The sequence below is a fragment of the Camellia sinensis genome, chromosome 14 (assembly GCF_055761805.1).
Source record: "Camellia sinensis isolate YWXY chromosome 14, ASM5576180v1, whole genome shotgun sequence".
Lineage (NCBI taxonomy): Eukaryota > Viridiplantae > Streptophyta > Magnoliopsida > Ericales > Theaceae > Camellia > Camellia sinensis.
In genome coordinates, this window is record NC_138974.1 from 68,286,714 (window position 1) to 68,302,216 (window position 15,503).

Sequence of the window (15,503 nt, forward strand, 5' to 3'; positions counted from 1 at the left end):
TGCGGATTCTCAACCATCTTTTGTCTAGGTCTTCTCCGTTATCTCGTTTGCCACGCCCGTTTTTATTCTGCCGATCTACTGCATTGACCTTTGCTGAGGTCTTCTTTTCTGGTACTGCGGTTGCACTAGATTTTGCTTTGGCACGTGCGCCATCCTCTTCTACCCTGATGTGCTGATGCACTCTTTCCATCAGGGCCTCCATGGTGAGGGGTGGCGTCATGGTGATCGAGTCCCTTAGTCTGTTCCCGACTGGAACGTCTCTTTTATACTGTGCAATGGTGAGATTGGTGGGGCAGTCTCCAATCTGGTTGAATGTCTCCCAGTAGCGACTGTTGTAGGATCTAAGGGTCTCTTTATCCCCCATGTCGATGGAGAGTAGCTGGTCGATCTCCACCGATGTTTTAGTGTTTGTTCGGAACCTTGTTACGAACGCTTCTGCCAATTGGGCCCAGGAGGCTATGCTGCCCTCTGGGAGCTTTTCGAACCAAGTCAAGCCTAGGTCGCCAAGGCTTGATGGGAAGAGTATGCACATTAAAGCCTCGTTTCGCCTGTACACAGCCATGACTTGGCGAAAGTGGCTCAAGTGTAAATACGGGTCCGTCTTCCCTTCATATGTAGTGAATTTCGGCTGAAGGAAGCCTGATGGTAGGGGAGCGTTCTCGATTGCTAGAACAAACGGCGAAGTTTGTAGTCTTGCCAATGCTTTGTCCGTTGGTTCGTCGGCTGGGCGCGGTATTGGCATTCCAACCTCGACGCTTCCATGCGTCCAAGGAGCCAACCGCTGTAAGGCAGAAACTCTGTATGGATCCCTTGCCCTGGCATCCTCCTTGCATCGTGCTTTCTCTTCGAGCACGGTTCGTAAGTCGGATGATCTGGGTAATTCTGTATGTCTAGATCTGGTTTGGTGCGAGTGCGAGGGCCAATACGTGCTCCCTTCAGTGTATGATCTCTCAGATCTCATCCTCTCAGACCTGGAGTGACGAGTTCTGGAAGAAAAGGATTGAGTGTCGCCTGTCCTGAGGCTTCTGCTCTCTCCTTGCGATGGTGTAGTATCCCTACTACGATTTTCTGAGTGGCGAGGGGGCGTCTTGTTTTTGCGCCCCTCTCCTGTCGCCACTTCTTTTTTCTTCATCTGGCGTTTCAAGGCCTCCATGTCCGCCGCCATCTTTCTTATTAATTCATCTTATTCTTTCACGCGATCTTCCAAAACTTGAGGGTCAATCCTCCGTCTTTGCCTGTCTGGACTTTGAGAATGAGAGCGATGGGGGCTGTGAGTCCGTCTCCCCCTAGTATCCCTCCTGGAGGTATGTCTTTGGGGCTCCAAGTCCGCCATGGGAGGGACAGAAGGTAATCCTTCATGCCTTGCGCCCCCATCTGGAGTTAGCCCGTCGACGGCGGACTGCGGTAGTTCTTCAATGTGTGCCATTGATTGAGAAAATGAGAAGCTTAGTCAAGAGGTTTTTGTTCTTGTCTGTTCTTCCCACAAACGGTGCCAATTGTATGGGAAAGAAATACGCCTTCTCGTATAATCCTGTTGACCAAGTCCACGCTCCGCCGTACGACGTTGCTTTGTCACCTGAAAACACAAACGTGAGCTAGCCGGCGGGTGTGTGCCGGAAACCTCTCCGATGCCTAAGTCAGTGGGCTTGACAAATAGACAAAGCTCTATGTTCTCAGAAAGCAAAATTGTGTTGTGTTCAATTACCTCCTCCAAGGTGATGTTTGTGAGCTTTTATCTGTTTCCTGTGGCACAATCCTAGTAGGACTTTTATTCCTCCATGCAGAGTCCTCCTAGGATTCATACTCCTAAGGATAATGCTTATCCTTTTACACCCTCCCCCACTGCTTAAACCAAGTGGGATGGTTTTTACTTTGGTCGAACTACTATATGACCGAAATAAGCTTGGCTATGCAGAGCCACTGAGTAAACCGAACTATTCTTAGTTCGGTTCCACCTTTAACTCTATCTTTATCTCGGTTTTCTCATGTACAACCAATGGTACGGTCTTAGACCGAACCAATGACTTTCGGCCGGTATGACTCCAAGACCGGCATAACTCTAAGTCGTTCCAGGACCGAAGTATCTTTATAATTCCTGAGCCGAAGTAATTTTACCTCCCTAGCCGGAGTAACTTTGTTTCTCCTAGGCCGGAGTAACCTTGCCTCTCCTGGGCCGGAGTTACCTTGCCTCTCCTGGGCCGGAGTAACCTTTTGCATTTTTATTGGGCCAGAGTAATCATTACGGCCTTTTTACTTAGTCCTTCGCATTTTGGGCCACAAAGCCCAACTCGCAGCTCGGCCCAATTTTTCCCAAAAATTACCCTCTCACATACAATCTTTAACCATCTCCCAACAAAAAAAAATAGTGTTAACATATGCCCTTAAGCACATGTGATAAGAAAGTTTGAAACAATTGTGTATTATTTTTTCACTTATTTTTACACATAATGTACAATATTTGTTAACTGGCCTCGTTTACGAACAGGCTATTTTAGTAACTTTTAATTTTTTACGAAAAGATGTGTAGAAAAATAGAGAGGTGATGTGACAACTTTTAGTAACTTTTTGACTTTTTAGCTAAAATAGCCACTCCCCAAACGAGGTAGTAAAAAAATTTAAAACAAATTGTCAAACAAATTGTCAAGAGAGATGCACATATATATGACACAACAATTGAAGGAGCTATATTCATGTCATGTTTGTTTCCACCCTTTCATAGACATACATCAAACTCCATAACCCACAAAGCAGACACAAATGCTTCACAAGTAGCCACAAAAGACATCTACACAATCCAAACAGTTGGACTATTCAGAAGTCCATGGCTGTCTTATTTTACTTTATACCCCAAGACTCTTTCCAACATATGAACACAAAAGCACAGACATTCCTCCTTATTTTTCATTCATGTCAAGCTATATCGCTGCTTTGCTTGAGATCCATTTTTGTTCATTTTAACAGGTACAAGGGTCACACTTGCAGTTTGATCCGCACTTGCAACCATGCCCTCCTTCTGCTCCAAAGCTCTTCTCCGATCCCCCAGAGTACCTACAAGAAATCCACAACTTACAATCCATATCCGTATAGGTACATAATCAAATTTATTTTTTATTTATTCCCAAACGAAAAACAAAAAAATTTAAACTCCGTGAAATGTTGAAGGTGATACGTACATGTTCACTGGTGGTGCAATGCCAGCGATGATGGTTGTAGTGGTGGTGTTCTCTATGTCAGGGTCATCCCACATCTGCCAATAAATTTTCACACAAAATAAAGAAATAAATAATACATAAACACATACTAATTTTTATGTACATGTTGAACCTTTTTTATAGTAAGGAGAGGAAACTATTTTATAGGGAAACAAAAAAATGGCAAGAAAATTGGAGTGCGAGGTTGGGGGAGAGAAAAAGATATACTTGGAGCTGCTGTCGCACTTGCAGTCAGAGCCGCAGTTACAGTTCCCTCCACAGCCAGACATTTTTTTAGGGGGCGAGAAAGAGAGAACAATGGAAAGTTATTTCAGAGGAAATTGAATTGTTTTGCCTCAAAGGTTGGAGGCCTTGACTGCTATTTATAATGCGGGTGAGGGGAGGAGAGGAGCTGATCCACCATATACGTGTCAGAATCACAGAGGACTTGACGCTTTGGTTGGTTATTATATAATAGCCGCACAAAGTGCATATCAGCATAATTTCCTCAAGCAAGAGCTAACAAGAAAATCCATACCTCTCAATCATTGTCAGTATAGACCAATTGATTAGCTCAGTTGAAAACAATATTGAAGAAGCATAGGAAATTGGATGGTGGTAATTTTATTATGTATACTTGCTAAAATAGAATTCAAGAGATTACATAGGCTCTAATGTCATTGTGACTTTGTGTATTTTTAGGTTTATAAAGATCTAAAGCTTACTCAAAACTCAAAAAATAAAAATAAAAATAAAAAGAAGATAGGAAAAGAAATGAAATCGCGTTTTAGTATATGTCACGTCCAATAATTGCTGAATAATTTCCTTATTCATTAAACCATTCAAAACTATTAGATGTTTTTCTCATTTATCAAAGTATTCCTCAATCACTAAACCATTTTAAATTTTAATTATAAAATTATACCACCCTCAAACAGATGGTCAGACGGAAGTTGTCAACCGTACCCTAGAGATGTACTTGCGATGTATCACTTCAGATAGACCTAAGGAATGGACCACTTGGCTGCCATGGATTGAGTACATCTACAACACATCCTCCCATAGCACAACCAAATCCACACCGTTTGAAGTAATCTACGGTCGAACTCCTCCATCCCTGCTTGCTTATATTCCGGGCACCACTAAGCTCGAAGCCGTAGACCAAGCTCTACAAGCTCGGGATGAGATGTTACGGGTGATTCGTCACTAGTTACAGCTGAGCCAAAATCAAATGAAACAAATTTATGATTTGAAGTATCGTGAGGTTAGGTTTTCTGTCGGTGACTGGGTTTACTTGAAGAAACAACCATATCGGCAATCCAGTATGTCCAAACAGTTCAACCAGAAATTGTCACCAAAGTTTTTTGGCCCTCATCAGATCATCCATAAAATTAGTCTTGTGGCCTACAAGCTCTCTTTGCCAACTGATTGCAAAATTCATCCCGTGTTTCATGTTTCACTCCTCAAGAAAAGAATTGGTCCTGAAGCCGTGGTTCAAAGCGCGCCCCCAGCTTATACCAATCTTTCTGATCAGCCCGTCCTGCCACAAGCCATATTAGAAACCCATGTTCGGCCAACTGGCAAGCAACTGCTCGTCCATTGGAAGAATCATTCGCCGGTGGAAGCTACATGGGAAGATTTGGCCGACTTCAAACTACGGTACACTGATTTTGTCCTTGAGGACAAGGAAGCTCTCAACAGGAAGGGATGATACGTGCATGCATGGGCGTGTCCCACGACTTGTCCTTTATTATTATCCTTGTTTTGTATATTGTTTTAGTTTACCAAGTTTGAGGCGTTAGTTGTGCTGGGTAGTGGAGTCTTGTCGTGGGTTGTATATTGTTCATGTCCTAGAAAATACGATCATGCACATATCACAAATCTGCACATATCTATATCTATTTAAAGAGTCCTTGAGTCATGTATTAGGGATGCTTTTGAAATATAATCAGAAAAGACTATTTACTAGTCAACTTGGAGATCCAGCTTCTCTCGAACGAGGCTCCCTCTCTCTCTAAATTCTTTTTGTTTTTCTTTTCCGTAACCAAAGCTCACAACGGGTCGAAAGACTCGAATTAATTCTAAGATGTTGCGATCCGACGAAGGTGATCGCAACACACACCCACCTTGAGACAAGTTGAGCAGACCAACAAAATGCAAACCTAACTACTCTAACAGAAAACCACACTACCAAATATGATTTCCACCTTCCTCACAAAATAGTTTCTCACATTTGCAAAAAACCACATCAACCACCAAAAATAAACATAGTAAATCACCCCCCTAATCACTCAAAGAGAAAGAAACATTATACACATTACCATGCTCATAGCATACTGAATCAGAATGGATAGCAACTAAATCAGCCAATAGAGTAAACAAGTTGAATCAAATAAATCCAAATCAAATAAATTTACCTTTCCAAATCAAACAGACCATTCAATTCATAAAAATTGATCAATATTACCCCATATAGATTTTATGGATAATTTTTCTTTATTTTTTACACTCATTTTTATACATAATATACCATATTTGTTAATTTCGTAACATATGCCCTAAAAGCACACGTAAGTAAAAAAAATTAAAAAAATTTGTCAAAAGATATGCAAATATAGACGACACAACAATTGAAGGAGGTATATTCATATCATGTTTGTTTCCACCCTTTCATAGACATACATCAAACTCCACAAAGCAAACACAAGTGCTTGACAAGTAGCCACAAAAGACATCTACACAATCCAAACAGTTGGACTATTCAAAAGTCCATGGCTATCTTATTTTGCTTTATATAACCCCAAGACTCTTTCCAACATACAAACACAAAAGCACAGACATTCCTTATTTTTCATTCATGTCAAGCCATATTGCTGCTTTGCTTGAAATCCATATTTGTTCATTTTAACAGGTACAAGGGTCACACTTGCAGTTTGATCCACACTTGCAACCATGCCCTCCTTCTGCTCCAAAGCTCTTCTCCGATCCCTCAGAGTACCTACAAGAAATCCACAACTTACAATCCATATCCATATAGGTATATAATCAAATTTATTTTTTATTTATTCCCAAACAAAAAAATTTAAACTCCGTGAAATGTTGAAGGTGATACGTACATGTTCACTGGTGGTGCAACGCCAGCCAGGATGGTTGTAGTGGTGGTGTTCTCTATGTCAGGGTACATCCCACATCTGCCGATAAATTTTCACACAAAATAAAGAAATAAATAAACACTTACTAATTTTTATGTACATGTTGAACCTTTTTTTTTAACGAGAGGAAACTACTTTATAGGGGAAACAAAAAAATGGCAAGAAAATTGGAGTGTGAGGTTGGGGGAGAGAAAAAGATATACTTGGAGCTACTGTCGCACTTGCAGTCAGAGCCGCAGTTACAGTTTCCTCCACAGCCAGACATTTTTTTTTTTGGGGGTGAGAAATAGAGAACAATGGAAAGTGATTTCAGAGGAAATTGAATTGTTTTGCTTCAAAGGTTGGAGGCCCTGACTGCTATTTATAATGCAGGTGAGGGGAGGAGAGGAGCTGATCCACCATACACGTGTCAGAATCACAGAGGACTTGAGGCCTTGGTTGGTTATTATATTATAGCCTCACAAAGTGCATATCAGCATATTTTCCTCAAACAAGAGCTAACAAGAAAATCTATACCTCTCAATCAATGTCAGTATAGACTAATTAATTAGCTTAGTAGAAAACAATAAAAATAAAAAGAAGATAGGATAAGAAATGAAATCACCTCTTGGTATATGTCACGTCCAATAATTGCTGAATAATTTCTTTATTCATTAAACTATTCAAAACTATTAACTGTTTTTCTCATTTATCAAAGTAATCCTCAATCACTAAACCATTTAAAATTTTAATTATAAAATTATAAACACATCATATTTACAACTATCATTAATATATACATATATATATATATATTAAGATGGAAGTCACTTTCAGTGCATGATTAGTGTTGACATGATTGCCGATTTGGCATTTTCATCTGTGCCAAACATTTGGCCGTTTATATCCATGATATGATCCCGCCAAAAAAAGGAGATTGAAATTGTCAATTCCTGGACAGCTGCACAGATCATAGCTCCTCCATAGTCCATACATATAAGACACTTCATTTGTAAAGACAGTAAAAAAAACAAAAGTTGATACAACTTATTTGGAGCTATTGGATCCAAGCCATCACTAAACTCTGAAATTCTCTAGTATGAATACTGTTTTTATTTTTTATTTATTTAGTAACTATTAGGTAATTATAGAGCACAAGTTATGAGATGGCTTTGAAGATAAGCGCTTCATAAAGTTTGGGGGGACATGGCTTTGTAATTAAATTAATTACCAAACTAAATCAAATCAAGTCTTGTGTTCTAGGTCAGTTACTTGAATTATTTTCTGTCATTATCGTGCATCAAATTTGACTAAGAAAATTAGGATTTAGATCTGAACATGTACTGAATCGCAATAGGAGGTAATAAGATGCAAAATGAGAGACTAAAAAAAATTCAAACCAATTGGCTAAATACAATATTGATAACATTTTGTTAAATTTTTTTTTCATAATCTTTGAATTAATCCAAATCTGAAATAGAATATACAATCTAAAAAAATTGATAATCGCAAAACTAATAGTCCTAACGAAGGGTATAAAAGGTGTTGGAAAAAATGATTTTTTGATGACTTTAATGTGAAATTAAAGTAGGTCCTAACCATTGGTTGAGGTAAGATTAAATAGGTTTATATATTTTGTAACAAGGTCTTTACACAACAAAAAGAATGACAAAAAACCATTAAGAATTGAATGAGAAATTGTCTCATAAAATTGGCCTTATAAATGAGGTATTGGGAATTGTGTATAACTACCAATCTCACATTGGTTGTAGAAGAAAGCTTTGATGGGTATTTAAATCTCAAGATTATGAGAAGGGCATGAACCCTTTGGGGCATCCAAATTTTCCGAAGAAAGGGAGGCATGGGTGCTTCAAGGATGGACTTGTGCCAAGACTATAGTCCAAGTTAATTATAACAAAATTGCCACGCGCGCACCGCCCGCCCTGGCAGGGTCGGGTCTGTGGATCATGGGACTTGGGCATGGGCATGAGGCCTGAGCCGGATTGGTGGTCCACCAACTTATTCTTTTTGTTCCAGATCTACTGCAGGCTCAAGTCTGTTGCAGAAATGTATATTATACACATATGTGTATATTGTGTATAACTCACACTTTGAATTCCCATCAGTTTTGTACATTACTCCAGCAGTTTTGCAAGAGTGATGGCCTCCATTAGTGGCCAGCCTTGATGGTTGGAAACTTCTCCTCTCTCCCCCATTGTGTATAAGGGGAGACCCATTTCCCTTGGTTTGGTACATAAGTTTTTGCCTTCCAATCACATAGTCAGTTTGCTTACTATTATAATATTCTTTCAGAAGGTGCTTCTGTTAGCCGATCTAAACTGTCTTATCCTGGGAAATAAAAATCGACGTTCCTCTAGTACTCATGGTGAGGTGGGTAATCTATTTTAAGAACACTGTGGTATCACACAGAATTTGGTTTGATTCCTTTTCAATATTTCTGTTAATCATGTTTCGTGCTCTACAATGTAATCTATCAAATATAAATTTATTGGATGTATTATTTAATTTGATCAAATATGAATCTATTTATCTTGTTTAATCACACAATATTGTTAACAAAAGGTACATCACATGCCTAAAACCAAAAAGCTTTTGATTTGAGAACTTTTACCTTTGCAAAAAGGTGATCCTAGTCTACTCGTGATGCCTCCCTTGCATTGCCATACCTTTAAGTTAACAAACACATATCCTAGTTTCAACTAACATCTTTTCTCTTTTGCGAAGAAAAAAGGTTACATAAACATAATTTTTATAGACAATTTTTATGTGAAATGATAAGATGATGGTATTTTTCAAATTAAAAGTCACAAAAAACACATTATTCTGTATAAATTTTTTTGTATAAAAATATTGTTTGTACATATAGCAAAACTCTTTTATATACCCACATTTCCAACCTCTGAGACACTATAAGTTTCATTTTTATTTATTTATTTATTTATTTGTTATGATATTCTGATTGTGTATAAATATAACACACATTACATGGGAGCACATGGGCAAACTTAACAGCAATTGTTCCCTTAACGTCCAAATGCAGCATCAATGCTACATTGGTATTGAGGAAAACATTATTCTGGCTTCACATAACAAAGTTGCACTTGCAAAAGACCAATCATGCAACCCATACGAGGTAAAGCCATGCGATGATAGAACAACAAATGAATTTTCTTATTGGAAAAACAATGCTAATAAGGAAAGAAACACGATAATATGAACAGGAGATGGCGCTTTTGGAGTAGTTTAACTTTTTATCCATACACATATCAACATTTCTACTCCATGGACCAAAATTCATGTACACAATACTTCAAACCAAATTTAATAATTTGAAATCATATATATATATACATATTCAAGAATGCATCAGAGGCACTAGTTGATTAGATTTGGTGATCCATTATTCTAAATTTACGAGATAATGATTATCTCAAAATTTATTAATTACACTAGGGAAAACAGAAAACCGTAGAGCGGACTGACTCAAAGACAGAAGGTTTGTGAATTCCTGAAGAAATGCATGTTTGATCAGTCTTACGCATCAACGAATCATACCATAAGTCATGTTGAAGTTTCTCAATTCGTTGTGGATCAATTCTATCAATGATCTTTCAACTATGAAGTATGGATACTTTGAAAAACATGTCGTACCCGTACCGGGTACTTACCGGTATATGGTACTTCTGCATACGTACCGGTTACACAAAGCATGTACCCAAATTTTCTTCTTAATCTTTTGGCGTATCCAGACGTACTAAGTATATACTCAAGCCGTATCGTACCTCAGTTGAATCAAAATTTTCTTCTACTACAAAGATAAAATTTCTTTGACTAGACCACTTTTTTATTTTTCGTTTTATGCTTAGCATGATTTTAAAATTAAGTTATGATTTGTAAGTTATTAATATAATTTTAATTTATACCTTTAGTTTTTGCATTAAATGTTAATGGTAGGTTGGATCCTAACAAATTAAACCATTTAATCAATTTTTTACATTAGTCTAAATTTAAAATAAATATTTTTTACAAACGTACCAAGTCATACCTTATTTTTTTTAGATTTTATGGTACATACGTATCTGTATTGTACCAATACTCATACCCATATATATGCTTCATAGTCTTTCAGTTTCAATTTCAATCTATTTGGGCATCAATAAAGAAGTCGATATTCACCATCTGCTTCCTCTAATCTTCTACTGCGAAAAGAGAAACAAAAAGGGAAGATGAAGTCTCACCTAGAGGGGTTCACAAGCTTTGCTAGGCTTCATGCCTTCACATCAGCTGCAGTTAGCAAACAATCTAAATCTGCCATCTTTAGGCCAGCAGCAGCTACCTTTGCACAATCAGATCTATCTGAGGGAGCTACGCCTTTGAACAACTATCTACTCACTGAAGCCAAAGCCACTCTACAATTGGGGGAAACTCTTGGTATCCAATACAATGGGGAAGAAGATGTCGTCCTCAGCAAGATTGTTGATCTAGAACTAAAGGATAAGGAGAAGATTAACCAGGGTGGGAAGGCACAGTAGCAAGCTGCTGCAGATGGGGGATTTTGAGTGCAGCATTTGTTTCCTCATGAAGCTTCTATCTTGGAATATTAGGGGGTTGGGAAAGGCTGAAAAGCAAGGTAGAATAAAAAAAACTACTAAAAGATAGACACATAGATGTTGCCTTTTTTCAAGAGACCAAGAAGGCAGTGGTGTCTGAAATTGCTGCTAGAAGACTCTAGGGTTGTAGAAATATGGATTATATGTCTGTAGACCCTGAAGGAACAGCTGGGGAGTTATTATGTATTTGGGACCCTGATGTATTTCAACTCTCTGGTTGCTGCTGTAGTAGGAGGTACATTTTGCTATCTGGTTCCCTATATAATTCTTTTAATTGTGTGTTGCTTAACATTTATGCTCCTAATGAAGTTAACAACAGATCCATCTTTTGGGACAATCTTATAAAGCTCAAAGTCCCTTTCCCTAATCCTTGGTGCTTGGGGGGTGACTTCAATGAAATCAGGCATATGGGTGAAAGGTTAGGATGCTCCAGGAGAGATAGGGGAATGAGGCATCTAAATGATTTTATTGAAAAAAGTGAACTCACTGATTTACCCCTCCATGGTAGGAAATTCACTTGGTGCAATGCTCAAGAATCAGAGAAATGGAGCAGAATAGATAGAATCTTGCTCAGTCCTGAGTGGTTGATTAACTTTTCAATGAAATTATGGGGGTTACCCAGGTTAATTTCAGATCACTGCCCTTTGTTGATGAAAGAGGATGACAGAGATTGGGGCCCCAAACCTTTCAGGTTCTTAAATGCTTGGACTCTTCACCCTACTTTCCCCCAGCTTTTTGTTTCCTCCTGGTCAAATGCTACCTTTTCTGGGTGGTCTGGGTATATTCTTGTTCAAAAACTCAAACATCTTAAGTTGTCTCTTAAAGCCTGGAACACTGAGGTGTTTGGAAACATTTCTTTAAAACTCAAGACCTTTGAGGAAGAGCTACATGCTTTGGATATTGAAGCAGAGGGAAGGGCATTGCAGAATTTGGAAAAGGCAAGAAGAATTGTGGTTAGAAGTGAAATATGGAAGCTTTATAGAATGCTAGAATGGTCATGGCATCAAAAGTCCAGAGTGAACTGGACTCTTCATGGGGATAGAAACTCTAGATTCTTCCATGTTGTTGCTAGCTCCAGGCAGAGTCGAAATCTAATAAACTCTATTACAGTTAATGGTGTGATTTTTGAGGATCCTAGCAGGGTCAGGCATGAGGTACTTCAACACTTCAAGACTCAATTCACTGAATCATGGGTGAGGAGACCTACTCTAGGTGGGGAGTTCACAACTATTGCGGCTGATTTTGTCTCTCACCATCTTGTACCTGTGTTCAGTGCTGCAGAGATTTTGGCAGCAATCAAAGAATGCAACAACAATAAAGCTCCAGGCCCTGACGGATTCAACTTGCTATGTTTTCAAAAATTTTGGTTGGTTATGAAACAAGAGCTTGTGCAATTTTTTAAGGAATTTCACTCCAACAGCAAACTCACTTATGGCATTAACAGCATCTTCATTACCCTTATCCCTAAGCTAGAAAATCCCATTGGCTTATCAAACTATAGGCCCATTAGTCTTGTGGGTTCTATCTACAAAATCTTAGCCAAAGTTTTAGCACACAGATTAAAGTTAGTGCTTCCCTCCATCATTGGTGAAACCCAGTCAGCCTTCATAGGTGGGCGATATATTCTCGATGGGGTGTTAATTGCTAATGAAGTAGTAGATGGATGGAAGAAGACCAAGAAGCACGAGTTGATCCTCAAGCTGGATTTCGAGAAAACATTTGATTCTGTAAATTGGGAATTCCTATTCTCCATGATGATTAACTTTGGCTTCGGGGTTCAATGGGTCTCTTGGATGAAAGCTTGTGTGACTACATCAAGAATCTCCATTCTAGTAAATGGATCTCCTACTGAGGAATTCTCACCCCAGCGAGGTCTTCGGCAGGGTGACCCACTCTCCCCTTTTTTGTTTAACATAGTGGCTGAAGGGCTTAACATCCTCCTCACTAGAGCACTTAACCTTGGCATCCTTAAAGGTGTGCTAGTTGGAGCTAATAATGTTCGTGTTTCACATTTGCAATTTACTGATGATTCAATTCTCTTTTGTGAAGCTCATTGGGATCAATTGGTGTTAGTCAAAAGAATTCTCAGATGTTTTGAAGTTCTATCCGGTCTCAAAATCAACTATCATAAGAGTGTTGTGTGTGGTATTGGTGTAACTGATGATCTTATGCTTTCCTTTGCTAATCTTCTCAACTGCAAGGTGCAGAGCCTCCCTTTAAAATTCCTGGGACTACCATTAGGAGCCAATCCTGGTAGGAAATCTACATGGAAGCCTGTTCTTGACAACATCAAATCTAAACTGTCAGGGTGGAAGAGAAAGTTATTATCATTTGCAGGCAGACTAACCTTGATTAAGTCTACACTTTCAAGCTTACCTATCTACTTCCTTTCCCTGTTTAAAATGCCTGAAGGTGTGGCTAGAGAGCTGGAAAAGATTGAGGCTACATTCCTGTGGGGTGGCAATAATCTAAAAAGGAAAGTTCATTTAGTGAAGTGGGTGGAGGCTACAAAAAGTATTGACCAAGGGGGTCTGGGCATCAGAAGAATCAGAGATGTAAATTCTTGTTTACTACTTAAATGGTGGTGGAAATTTGGGACCCAAATCAATGCTCTTTGGAGGAGAGTAATTTGCAGCAAATACAAGATTATCGAGGACTGTTGGCATCCTCCTGTAAGGCCCTCTTATAAGCATTCTAGAATATGGAGTGACATCTTATCCATTAGGGCCTCCAGCAACTCCATCTTTAATTTCTTTTTGGCCAATTGTCTAATTAAAGTAGGGAATGAGAAGAGAATTAAGTTTTGGACTGATAGATGGTGTGGTGTTATTTGCCTGAAATCTGATTTTCCACTTCTCTTTAACCTCTCAACTGATAAAGAAGGCTCTCTCCACCACTTCTTTGCCAGGAAAACCAGCTCATGTGCCTGGAACTTTCCGTATAGAAGAGAATTGTATGATTGGGAATTGATTGAAGAAGTTAATTTGATTGCAGTTCTATCCTATGCTCCTCCTTCATGTAATGAAAATGCAGACTACCTTATATGGTCTTATGATGCTGCAGCCCATAATCAGTTCTCTGTATCTGACCTATATGCTTACAGCTCTTCCCTCCTTGGCCCTAATCTAAGAATTTGCAAACAGGTGTGGTGCTCTTTGTTGCCCCCAAAAGTCTCCTTCTTTTGCTGGCTGGCCTGGAAAAATAAAGTGAAATCTTTAGAGTTCTTGCACAAGATTGGCATACTTGATAACAGTACTTCGATTCTCTGTCCATTTTGTAATTCTAATCCTGAAACTAATATCCATGTCTTGCTCCATTGTCCTTTCTCTTGGCTGATTTGGTCTTCAGTGATTAAAGAATGGGGGCTTCAATGGTGCATTTCAAACTCAGTAGCTGGTTTATTTCATTGGTGGATGAGTGAGAAATTTCAGAAGTATGTTAGAATAATTTGGAGAGCCCTCCCCTTAGTCATATTGTGGTCTATTTGGAAGCATAGGAATGACTGTGTCTTTTCTAAGGCTCAGCCCAATTTTTCTGGTCTGCTGGATCTCATCAAATTTAGATCTGCCCTCTGGCTCAAAGCATCAGTCAAGGATTTCCCCTTCTCAGTGGATGATATAGTCTTCAAGTGGAAGCAGATCAGGGGCTCAGATTGATCTTCCTTGCTGCTATTTTACTCTGTTCTACCTGCTGGAAGGCAGTTCGGCTATCAGTCTGGCTCCGCTGTCTGCTGCATTAGTCTGTTCTTCCTTGGTGCTCTGTTCTGCTGTGATCACTGATGCATCAGCTCCTCCACAGTTGGTCAGTTGATAAGCAAAGGAGTTGAGTCCGATGGGTTTGGAAGGAATCTGATCTGTTGGTCTCATCAGTTGCTGGATGTTGGTTCTGGGTTGGCCTTGGCTGGTCTGATCTGTTGGTCTGCTCTCTGGTTTAGGCTCAAGTCTTCAGTTGCTTTGTTAGTTCTGCTGGATGTTGGTCTGCTTTGTAAGGTCTAGTATGGTTTGATCCACTGTCTTTGTGCTGTGTTGTGGTTCAGTGGTTCAGTGGTGGTCTGGGTTTCTTGGCTGCTGATCTGTTTTGTTTTTCTTCTTCTGTTTCTCTGTTGGTTTCTCACCAACTGGAGCTTTGGAGCTTAGCTCCAAGCTCCTCTTTATTGATGTTTTATATCTTTTTGCATATTTTCATCAATAAAGATCTTCTTTGCCGTTCAAAAAATAATAATAATAAATAAAGAAGTCGATATCCGAGTTAATAATTTTAAAACAAAAAAAACACATTCAGCCTTCCCCCAATGCAGGTTCTGTATTCCAAGCGAACATATTGATGATAAACAAACGATCCACATAAAATAAATAAAACACCATAAAAGTTGTTTCTTCAAACCGTTTTCTAGTCACGACAGTGTGTCAATTGGGGTTCAACTTAGCAACAAGTAAGGCATAAAATTTCTTTGGCGCTTATGAGGCATCACTGCGCGCCCCCGCCAAAGAAAGGGAGGTGGAAATCGGTTTTGATCCTATGGGCCTATGACTCGTTTGGCAATTGATTAT

General features: G+C 39.1%; 2 protein-coding genes and 1 long non-coding RNA gene across 3 annotated transcripts; 1 reads left to right on the forward strand and 2 right to left on the reverse strand.

Annotated features, from left to right (window-relative positions):
- Nucleotides 1-2,662: 2,662 nt before the first annotated feature.
- Nucleotides 2,663-4,123, reverse strand: LOC145807763 (uncharacterized). Its single transcript, XR_014351115.1, has 2 exons — nt 3,174-4,123; nt 2,663-3,048 (listed from the first exon to the last, which is right to left on the reverse strand). It is a non-coding gene; the product is annotated as an uncharacterized LOC145807763 (long non-coding RNA).
- A 299-nt stretch (nt 4,124-4,422) lies between these two features.
- LOC145807059 (uncharacterized) lies at nt 4,423-4,902 on the forward strand. Its single transcript, XM_082904975.1, has one exon. The coding sequence runs from the start codon at nt 4,423-4,425 to the stop codon at nt 4,900-4,902; it is 480 nt and encodes a 159-aa protein (XP_082761101.1).
- A 904-nt stretch (nt 4,903-5,806) lies between these two features.
- Nucleotides 5,807-6,857, reverse strand: LOC114300446 (metallothionein-like protein type 2). The gene is made up of 3 exons (XM_028245319.2): nt 6,547-6,857; nt 6,308-6,382; nt 5,807-6,189 (listed from the first exon to the last, which is right to left on the reverse strand). Exons 1-3 carry the CDS (start codon nt 6,606-6,608, stop codon nt 6,096-6,098), a joined length of 231 nt encoding a protein of 76 aa, XP_028101120.1. The 5' UTR covers nt 6,609-6,857; the 3' UTR covers nt 5,807-6,095.
- Between the last annotated feature and the right edge of the window lie 8,646 nt (nt 6,858-15,503).

Bases quoted from the DNA above. Each gene is read 5' to 3' on its own strand.
- LOC114300446 (XM_028245319.2), bottom strand. From the start codon at position 6,608: ATGTCTGGCTGTGGAGGAAACTGTAACTGCGGCTCTGACTGCAAGTGC. The intron at 6,383-6,546 runs GTATATCTTTTT...ATTTATCGGCAG, and splicing joins AAGTGCGACAGTAGCTCCAA to ATGTGGGATGTACCCTGACA. The intron at 6,190-6,307 runs GTACGTATCACC...GATTTCTTGTAG, and splicing joins GTTGCACCACCAGTGAACAT to GTACTCTGAGGGATCGGAGA.
- LOC145807059 (XM_082904975.1), top strand. From the start codon at position 4,423: ATGAAACAAATTTATGATTTGAAGTATCGTGAGGTTAGGTTTTCTGTC.